Below are 10,727 nucleotides of genomic sequence, written 5' to 3' on the forward strand. Positions count from 1 at the left end.
AATAACATTTCAATGGAGCTTGATGTAATAAGTCTTGGATTGTTAACAGTATAAATTAACTTTATTTTGTCATAATCAGTGGGGTTTGTTTTAATTGTAAAATGCCAATGTCGCAAATTTCTGCAGGGATTTTAATGTATGGAGCTGCTGCAGACAAAGTAACACACACACACACACACACATACACACAAACGCACACGCACGCACACACACAGATTCACTTACAGTAGAAGTAGGTCTCAATATGTTGAAAGAGACTCACAGCACCGTCTGCTGGACTGGGTCGGTAGTTCACCCCTCCTGAACCATCAAACCACCTGCTGCTGTCAGTCACTTCCTAACCAAGACTCGTGTTGTGCAGATTATCTCAGATAACACAGTTGCTGTTTTTCATATTTATGCCATAGTTACAAGATTATAAGTATAAAAGGAGCAAGAGTGTGTTCATCCCTATCTTGCGTATTTCTGATATAGGTCTCCACGTCCTCGTAAGTAAAAGTGTCGTGAGTGACCACCTGTCCGGATCTCTCTGACAGCAGCAGCAAGGTTTTGCCGGATCATATTTACTGTAATTGTTTCTAGGAATATAAGCCTCGACAATCTGCTCCTTAAACTCACAGCTGTCGTTTCTCTGCTCTGATAAAAAAGCTGCAGAGGACTTTGGTTTGGCAACGTAAGCATCAGGATGTGGTGGCAACGAAACAAACATTCCCCCTGGGTTCTCAGCTTGGTATCATGGTGCAACGACCTCGTCACGGCAAAGAGACCGGGTGCATTTAGCAAATTGATTGGATTTTAATCTTTCATACATATTTTTAGCAAAACAAAATAGACATAAAAAATCGGATGTGTCATGTGTTGCCTTCCTTCCTGTTTAATTGAAACTTCAGGTTGTACAAAGATGCAGTGAGGCTTCAACCTTCTCTGTCAGTTATTGGTTGCAATCCTCCTGATCTTCATTGTGACGGATTTAATAGTGTGAGGGACCCCGTTCTGTGTCCAGGTGTCCCACAGGATGTGCGTCCTCTGCCCCCGGTTCTGCTCTGCATCTTCAGGAGAGCCGTTGAGGTTTGCCAGGCCGCACTGGTTGAACCACCATCCTGTGTGGTTTTGCTGAGTGCTGCAGCTCTCCACCGTGCGGTTGTCGAAGGTGCAGAAAGGATTACAGCCGTCGTTGTCCACATCTGAGGCGCTGAACGGAGCCGTGTCCTGGTTCTGCTCCTGCTCGTAGCCACGAAATGCATCGCCTGTGCAGAAACACACATACATGACATACAGTGCATTTACTGTTAGTTTGTTTCGCACTGTGTGTAAAGAAAAGCACATTTGTCACTGAGGGTGAACTTTTTGCTTTTACCTGCGCTGCCTGCATATCTGCCCAGGTGTATGCTGAAGAACTGGGTTTCACTGTCCAGGTGGAAATCATCATATGATGAGTAAGAGGTGACGTCATCACTGGAGACCAGAGCGATGTGGAGTTGGAACCGAGTTTCTTTCTGGTTTACTAAATGAAATACCTTCTTCAGACCCAACCAGTGTTCTCCTACACACATATAGAGATTGTAAGAAGAGTTATGTTTATCATTAGCCAGAGCAGAGGGAATACACAACAATTGTAGGGTATGTTAAAGTGAAACAATCCTTAAATACATCTTAAAATGTTCATAAATACTCCGAAACATTGGTTAAACTTGACCCATACTTGAATGCGGGCCTTTTTGCTTTTATTTGACGGGCAAGTGAAGGGTGACAGGAATTATGGGGAAGAGTGGGTAGGGATGAAAGGCACCAAAGGGCAATTCAACATGATACTGCTCTCGTACACAAAGTCAGGTGCATAAAGAAACGGTTTTCCCATTTACTCCACCTTATGGAACATTGACTGAGTCAGGTCTTAACACTCTACATCAGAGTTAGACCTCACTAACTCATGGGGTTCACACATCAAATCCCTGCAGCCATTATCCCAAATCATGTCAAAAGTCTTTCCTCAAGAGGAGGGACTGTTACGAGATTCAAAAGTCACAAATGGGTGTTGTACTTTTGGCCGTGCAGTCAAGGCATTAATGTTCATCTTACAAACCAGCAGCATCTAGGTTCTGCATTGTATTTTGAGCAGTCAGCTGGCACATCTGGTGGACATTAGCCTCTGATTCCAACACCTGAAACTCCTCTTATGTTGGTTTTTAAGTAAGCTTTACAGTTGGGTATCTGATAAATCTCAAATGGCACAGGATAAAGGCTAATTTGAACCTGAACCAGTCTGTTCTAAAACCTCACTAACTTTGCTCTGCTTCAATTTGTTTGCATTAATCTTGGCACAGGCAATGTTAAGATGTTGTTCTATGGATTCCTATAGGTCTGTATAGGCAGCTGCATCATTTCAAAGGGGATATTAACTCTAAAAGTGTAAAGTTTTGTTAGGCGGAAATAAAATCTTTCAATTATGCAATTATGCTTACACTCAGCAGAAAGCTCAAAGAGTTATCTTTGTAATGATTCCAAGATTGTTCATATAGACCTTGTAGTTGCATAAATTTTCAAGCATGAGCCCTTAAACTTGAAACTAAGTGTGTCTGAAGTAACCTCATACAACCTGCAAGGTTTCCGAAGCCATCAGCATAATCAGCCCAGGGCCGTTTGAAGTCGGTCAGACCATCAGTCCTTCGTTGGATCACCGTCCATCCACCTCCCATGTAATCCATCTCACAGAAAACCTGCAGCACATGTTGCGTTTGAGTGGTGATTGATGATGAGTGACAGACAGTGAATGATTGAAGTATTAATGTACCTCAAATGAGGAGTCGGTGTTCTCCGGGTGGACGATGTAAATACCACTGGGGATCTTTGGGACGACCGACAGAAGATTGTCCTTGATGTCGCTGCAGTCTCGTCCTGAAAAAAGAAACATACCAAGCATATCGGAATGAAAACGAACGCTCTCCAATGCCGCTTCTGTTAATCACTGATGGCATAGAAATCTGTCCGTCCATATAGTATTTTACAGGCAGTATTTTTTATATATATTTTTGGCCTTTCATGCCTTTAATGAGAGGACAGTGGATAGTGTTGGAAACAGGGGAAGAGAGTGGGGATGACACGCGGCAGGGGGCTGGGGGCGGGAGTTGAGCCCGGGGCCGCCACATCGAGGACTGTAGCTTCTGTATATGGCCGCTGATTTAACCGCTGAGCTAAACCGGCGCCTCAGCTTGGGTTTTTAGGAGACATTACGTTCTCAAAGATCTGATTCTTGTCAAAGGCTCTTTGGATTGAACTGATTTGCTTCATCGTTCCAAATATTCACCACCTGCCCTAAATACACTTGAAACACCCAGTTGTCCAGATGGTGGCAGTAATGCACCTCTAGACAGGTTTATTCTAGAACAGGAAAAAATCCACTGCTCTTCTGTTTATGTTTACAGTGAAACCAGCCGGTCACAAGATGAAGACAAGTTCGGGGAAAAAAGCTAACTTAGTATCCAGTTTTATCACCGCCTGTGTTGGTGTGCGAGTTACCGTGGGATTGCACAGGTTTGATGGAGTACATCTCACTGTTGCTCCTCTGAACTTCGGAGCTGAGCGTCTGCACTTTGGTCATCAGCTCTGTAACCTGGAAATGTGACACTGCTTTACATCCGGCCAGTTAATCAGACTCATAGAACCCAGTTTACCAAGAGAGAGGACAGCTCCTGTTTACCTGACTGCTGAGGATGTCCAGGGCTCTCTGCTGCTCCTCCATCACATCCCTCATCAGCTTCCTGGTGCTGCGTCCAAACGCCAACAGAGACTGCTGTAACTGGCCTACACAACCACACACACGTAAACACGTTTTACAATACATGTGGGGTCAATGACTTAGTCATGACCATAACCATCACAGAGCATTGCTTAATCCCATCCTTTTACCTAATCTGTTTCCCAGGCTTAACTTTAAACCAGGTCTTTATTTCCAACAGTCTTCTTACTGTTTGTAGTGACGACCAGCCAAAATGTCCCCACAGTGCTGATATGTCCTGACAACGATATGTCCCCACAAAGATAGCAATACAAACACACACACACACATTTTGAACAATTAGGAACAGAGAGAAATTTTACCACAGATTGAATGTTTCTCGTCTCGTAGCAGCTTGACAGTAATATCACACGGGATGGAGCATGCGTCCCGACCTTTGACCCCTCCCGGAGGTTTCTGGCTTTTGGCAGGAGGATCGGAGAAGTCCTCATCGATTTCTGATTGGTTAAAATGAGAGTTCTTTCCTGTTTCCTGGCAATCAAACGAGATCTTCAGTGAGAGTTGAGTCAACAGGTCTAAGTTTGCAGTTACATCATGTGTTATGTGTAAGAAGCAGCGGACTGGGGGGTCTCATGAGGCGTAACAAGTATGCTGCGTCCGCGTAACTGGCGAACAATTTCACTGTCAGCCCTCACAGCCAGAATCTCCCAAATTTCTTCATCCCTCCAATTTGCAGACATTTTTGCTATTGTCGTCTTGTAAATGATCCTTCTTCCTCAATCTCAGATGTTTTTACACATCCTGTTATGTGCAATCATCACCCTGCCCACTCGGTCACAGCGAATGTTATGAGTACTACCTGCTGCGTTCACACATCAGCTCACCCTGACTCCTAGCCAACTTTAAACTAGTTGGCTGGCAGTTCAGAAATGCAGCCCAGCCGGACAAAGTCGGGACATTTTCAGTGTGCAGTACATGTGTGGAAAGGGATATAGAGAGAGACACAAAGTCCTGACAAGATTCTGTATCTGATTCTGACGTCTCTACTACAGATGAAGTCTATAAAATCTCTGGGGGTCAAAAGCATTGAGGTCAAACTCCCTGGTGGCTCAGTTGGCTACTAAGTCAAAGTTTTTATAACCCATTTTCAACTATCCAACTTCCTCTTTTTTACTGCAGCTATTATTTGTTCGTTGAATTATGGAAAAAATGTCTTCATGATTTTGATGTTTTTGCCACTTCATAAAGTAGTTGAAATCTGCTCCACCTTGGACAAGCACGACAAAAATGTTACTCATACATCAATGCCTCCGTCATTACAAACCTTTATTTTTACAACACTATAAAAGGACTGTTTAGCATTACAAATACTCATGTACACCTTCTTGATAATACATCATGCTTTTAATCGTGTAGGTATTTCTACTTTATTTTTATCAGTATTAGTTCGTTTACTGATGTAAAGGACTTAAAGTAATAATTGAAGATTTTAATGTTAATAAATGTCTGTTAAGTCACTATCTATCGCCAAATGAGGTAACACAATGGTGATTGAGCCGATGGCCCACTGATGAAAGCCACTGCATTTGCAGTGTTACAGACTGGGTGTCTAGTACGGCTGAACAAAGAAAAGATCGATCACTACAGATACAACTTCAAAAATAAGTGAAAATCCAAAGAAAAAGAAACAAATTCGATTAAAGGCAAACAGTCTAAAAAGGAAAGCGACCGTCAGCGAGGAAAATCAAGAGTTACATGAGCCAACTGTGGACGTCACACACGCAACACTGTCTGGATATCTGGGAAGTGTGCTCCCGCATTTACCATGTATCGCCATAGGTGCCGCCAAAGAGAACGAAACTGAAATCTTCAAGATTAGCACTTTAAATCCTTATTCTTACACTCTTTGTATTCTCGTGCATACATTTAATTATTATTAAAATCCTAATGAAACTGATAAAAGAGAAAAACAAACTTCCAATCTCCTTGATTGCATCAGCATTTCTCACAGCAATTTATAACCGTTGATGCAGCTGTTTGTTTTTTTCCTTCACAGTAAGCAGCTCATATTTTAATCCTTTTATCCTGACACAATAATTGTGTGTAAAATGCTGAGTGACCACAAAGTTGACTGACTAAAAGTGCAAATATTAATCACGTGCATTATATCATACTTACTGTGGACGAGAAATGAGTCAAAAGCAGCAGGAGGACAGTTGTTTTCCACATCATCTCGGTGACGTCTGGCCGTGATTATTTTCTGAACTCCACTCCGTCACCGGCAGCCGCTCTTTATTTTTCCACACAGTCTGCTCTTTTCCTTCACACGTCCATCCTTCTTCCCTTCTCATCCACCAAGTTTGAGTCAGCATCTGCTCCTGCCTCTCAGATGTCAAACTTTCTCTCTTAGTGCCTCCCTTTCTCCACCTCTACCAGTCACTCCCACTTTTCCTTGTAAAATTCCTGTGACAACATCCCCTGTAAGAGGAGGTCAAATTTGTAAATGGTTAGGTGATTAAAGTCTGGATTTGTTTCTAACAAGTGGCTGAATGTGCTGATTCAAGATTTGTGGTAAAGAGAGATTACCTCCCCCATCAGTGTGTCTTACACCAGGCATTGTTTTATTCTGCTACCAGCATGAGAAACAGATGTTGAAAGGGAAACGGGCAGGTTGGGTTTAATATAGAAGCGCTTTTTCTCTTCTTGTGGTTTGAAGTGCTGTGCAGCAAAGGCAGGGTGCCTCTGCTTCTCATCCTCCCTCCGATGTTAAGCCCTCTTCCCCGTCTTACTGACCACTGACTCATACATCTGAAACCAGCCTCCCACAGAGTCAGACCAATTACTCCTGTTAACTGGGCAGTCAAGCAGTGAGGAAAGTGGACAGCGATTAAAGGGCAGCAGCACATTCCAGTCAGCGTCCAGCTGGAGCCGGCCGACCCGTCGCTTCCCTGGAAAAAAAAAAAAGTTTAACGTGAGAGCCAGAGAAAAGTTTTGCTGTTGTTGTGAACCTGTATGAGTTTACAGCCGTGGTCAGTCAGTGAGAGGAATGTGAAAAGCCTGGTGCGGCAGCCTCAGGGCCCCCACATCTGTCCCATGTTACAGAGCCGGCTCTTGTAAAGTCTCTGCATGTGAATGACATATTATATCTGCCAGGCACGACTGTGCGGTATCTGATTATCTACTTCTTTTAAAAACCGTTTGATGATTGAAATTAATAGTTTGACATATTTGGTGGTTCACTTTTCTACTCAGAGTTAGATGTGATGATTCATAACACTCTTTCACCTGTAAGCTAAATACAAACCTAGAGCTAAAAGACAGTTAGCCTAGCTTAGCCTCAAGACTGGAAGCAGGAGGAAACAGGTAGCCTGGCTTGGACATAAGCTAATCAAATCGGCTTATTTGCATAAATTAAGCTAATTAATTCATGTTACCTATATGATGTTGCATTTATCTGTGCAAAGTGTAAAAACAACACGTTGCGTATTCCCAAATTATTTTCCAAGTTACATGCAGTAAGGCAAGCTAGCTGTTTCCCCTTGTTTTCATTCATAATGCCAAGCTAAGCTAACCAGCTAACCTAGCTTAATATTAATCAGGCAGATACGAGAGTGGCAATGGAAGCAGGGACAACATCTAGCTGAAGGTATCAAAATCCACTTACCAGACGCTTTAAAACCGTTTAAGTAACATTATCTGGCTTGTCCGCTAGTAACCAACAACATAACCACAACTTGTTGATTTTACTAAACGAGCAGCAAGACGGAGAATGCAGGTTTCTAGATTTTAATAAAGGTGGGTTATATTTGCCCCCAAATAAAGGGAAGGGCAAAGAAAAAGGGTACACAAGAGAGGCGAACAAGCACCAAACTGAACTGAACTCAGATTATACCAAATCAGGAACAGAAACATGTAGGCCTACTTACTTACCAAACTGGGCCCTTGGACAAGCAGAGCAAAGAAAATTGTATTAATGCAATTTATATATATCATAGATTAAGTTTTAATCCAACTGTATTTGATAAATAATTATATCAAAGTTGCCTGAAACAAAATAGGCCAAATTAAAGTGAAATTGATTGATTAAATCATCATGTGTTTGTTTGTTATCATCTCAGTTTTTCAGCCCCGGACCAAAAATTATTTCTCACCCATTGTTAGCTTCATCATTCAGTGTTTTTGTATCACTTTTTGTCATTTATCTCTCTAATACAATACAGTCATGAGTGGCTATAGATTTATACTTGAGTATGACATGAGTTGTCTGAGCAAATTACGCTGATTGTTCATTTTTCGTGTCTGCTTTGTGGTGTGAACAGGGACCTGATTGGTCACCTGTGCAGCAGGTTATTATTAGCTCTGAGGGCAGTGAAAGGGCTCTGATTAAAAACAGTGTGGAGATGATTTTGTCCAGACAAAAAAACAATAGATGAAATCCTGCATGTGAAAGTAATGAAAACAAAGATGTTACAGGTGTAAAGGTATGACAGTGCCATCTGCTGCGCTTTGCTTTGTATTACATTACAGTTATGCTCATGTTGACCTTTATCCTGAAGTCCCTAAACACTGTCGACACAAACAGTACATGTTGTCTCAACCATGTTGGCTGGACTTGTGACTGTTGCTGATGTACAGAGAGTTGTATAAATTATAGTCTATGATTTTACAAAACAAATCTATTAAATGACTTAGATACAAAATCCCATTCTGTCCTCTAATAAGGTGAATAAATTGGAGTCTAGATGTGCGGAGCTGCAAAAAAAAAAACACTACAGAAGCCCTAAGCGGACATGCATCCATACGTTTTATGTATTCTGTTTTCCGGTGATAACGAGTAATTCCCCGAGATAAGGAGAAAATAAGTCGAGATCTTGAGAAAACAACCAGTAATTACTTGTTATCGCGGGACAACAGAGTAGATAAAATGTATAGATGCATGTCCGCTTAGGGCTTCTGTAGAAATGGATACATAGACGTCAGTTAATAAAAGTTGGGCACAATGAAAAGGGGCTCATTATGTCTGAAAATTATCACAGTAAGGTAAAAATGTATACACATTTGAGGGCCCTGTGGTTTAAGTGTGGACAGATGATTATAAGTGTTCCTAATGGTGAATAAGTGATAAAACACCTAATGAAAAACTTTTTAAATCTTAGAGACTGATGGCAGAGCTGCAGGAAATGTCTGTTGCCCTTTCCTTCACCCCTGACTTAGGCAACTCCTCCATGGATAGAGACAGGAAGTATTCCCCAGACTTAATCAGTCACACTCCGGTAAATACATGTGCTGAAAACATCAGAGGAAGACTCAAGATTCCTTATTGTCATGTTCTCCGTTACAATGTAACATCATTACCAAAGATGAAATTTCTAAGTGCCAGCTCAACCTCACAGCAACACTCAATTTCACAGTAGCGAGAGGAAGTGGAGAAGACAAAATTAAACATTAAAAACACATCAGTTTCAAAAGCACAAAGTTGAAATTGATTCTTTCATTTTCAAATAAACATGATCAGACCTGTATGACAAAGTGACGCTCACTGCACTTGGTTAAACCAACCATTGAGAGCAGAATGATTGTCAAATGACATTATTACTGCAGCATTGATTCAATGCTCAAAAGTTAAAAGTGTTATGTGTGCACACCAGCTCAAATGGTTTCAAGATAAAGTCAAGGAGAGCTATTGCTACTCTCTATTCAGGGAAGCCAATGTTGACCCAAGACCCCAGAGAGGCAAATCATGACAGTTGGCGAAAGAAAACATAAATATTGAACCAACTAAAAATTCAAGTAAAAATCACCAAAATACTCTTTTAACCCCCCTTACATTCAGCGCTAATATTTCCTGTTGAGCAGCTTTCAGTTGGTGTAAATCATTTTATTCCACACCGTCTGACAATAGACATAAGTGTCAGAAATAAACAAAACAATACACAAAATGTACTGTATATTGTGATGGATGATGATTTCTTGTATAAATATTCTGCATACTTTTGTTGTATTCACATTTTTTCTAAATTCAACCAGACATATTTGCTATCTTCAGAATAAAGACCATGCATGTTAAATGACACTTGTAGTCTCTGGGATGCTCCTATAATTGATGAAGCAAGTGCCCTCTAGGCTTCCTTACGTGCTATCATATTAAGTGGCATCTATGTGCTTTTAGATGGTTAAATAGTTACCTTTGCATTTATTTTATTCCTTTTCCCCTGCCGGTTGCTTAGTTGCGATTATTTTTGGATTTGACTTCTACAACGACAAATTCCACCGATTATTGAGATTAATAAGTACAACGTTATTTGTCATTGACCATTGAGTAAAATATTATCATTTATAATCAGGTTTATATTTTTGTCGTCCAATTCAATATCAAGTCTGGGTTTAAATCCACTACAGAATATTCTGCCTCCACTGGACTATAATCACCAAATAACGGAATGACTTTCTGAATGCACCGTGGTTAATATTAGAAGGCCAGCCAGACATTTTTGTTGACTTCAATCTGTTGGCCAGCTGAGCTGCAGCTCTCCGCGCGGATGCTTTCCACTAGAGGGCAGCACACTGCGGCTGTTTCCCTGCATGGACAAACAGGCTCCGGCTGGGTTGGCCTCATCAGGGGCGGATGTTTTCTCAGTGCAACTTCCCAATCTCCCCTCCCCACCCGCCCCACCTCCAACACAACCAAAACCCAGACCACTAGTTTCTGACAACTGACTCCAGCTCAGCAGCCCAGCCTCATTTGTCCACTCAAGTCTGTCATCTTTGGTGTCACCTCTACCTTTTTCCTGCAGCTTAAGAAAACCAAACAAACTGGAAAGTGCAAAGAAAGGCAGTAAAGCATGTCCAGGGATTAATAATAGACCACATCAATTATTTTTAAGGTCTGAAAGTGACATTTCTTTGTGCAATTGTAGCTTTAAATTAAACCTAACTGTCCAGCTTGTTTTCTTAGCCCAGTGTTGATGGTTTCTGTCTGTCCTCCGAGTGA

General features: G+C 41.5%; 1 protein-coding gene across 1 annotated transcript; it reads right to left on the minus strand.

Annotated features, from left to right (window-relative positions):
- Nucleotides 1–866: 866 nt before the first annotated feature.
- Nucleotides 867–6,008, minus strand: angptl5 (angiopoietin-like 5). The gene is made up of 8 exons (XM_069677149.1): nt 5,915–6,008; nt 4,099–4,267; nt 3,698–3,801; nt 3,517–3,610; nt 2,792–2,895; nt 2,597–2,717; nt 1,358–1,543; nt 867–1,247 (listed from the first exon to the last, which is right to left on the minus strand). The coding sequence occupies exons 1-8, from the start codon at nt 5,966–5,968 to the stop codon at nt 928–930; spliced, it is 1,152 nt and encodes a 383-aa protein (XP_069533250.1). The 5' UTR covers nt 5,969–6,008; the 3' UTR covers nt 867–927.
- Nucleotides 6,009–10,727: the final 4,719 nt, after the last annotated feature.

Source organism: Semicossyphus pulcher, unplaced genomic scaffold, assembly GCF_022749685.1.
Source record: "Semicossyphus pulcher isolate SPU_LCO1_2020_fin unplaced genomic scaffold, fSemPul1.0.p SCAF_10, whole genome shotgun sequence".
NCBI classification, from domain to species: domain Eukaryota; kingdom Metazoa; phylum Chordata; class Actinopteri; order Labriformes; family Labridae; genus Semicossyphus; species Semicossyphus pulcher.

Bases quoted from the DNA above. Each gene is read 5' to 3' on its own strand.
- angptl5 (XM_069677149.1), bottom strand. From the start codon at position 5,968: ATGATGTGGAAAACAACTGTCCTCCTGCTGCTTTTGACTCATTTCTCG. The intron at 3,611-3,697 runs GTAAACAGGAGC...TCACATTTCCAG, and splicing joins TGGACATCCTCAGCAGTCAG to GTTACAGAGCTGATGACCAA. The intron at 1,544-2,596 runs GTTGTATGAGGT...ATATGTGTGTAG, and splicing joins TGGCTTCGGAAACCTTGCAG to GAGAACACTGGTTGGGTCTG.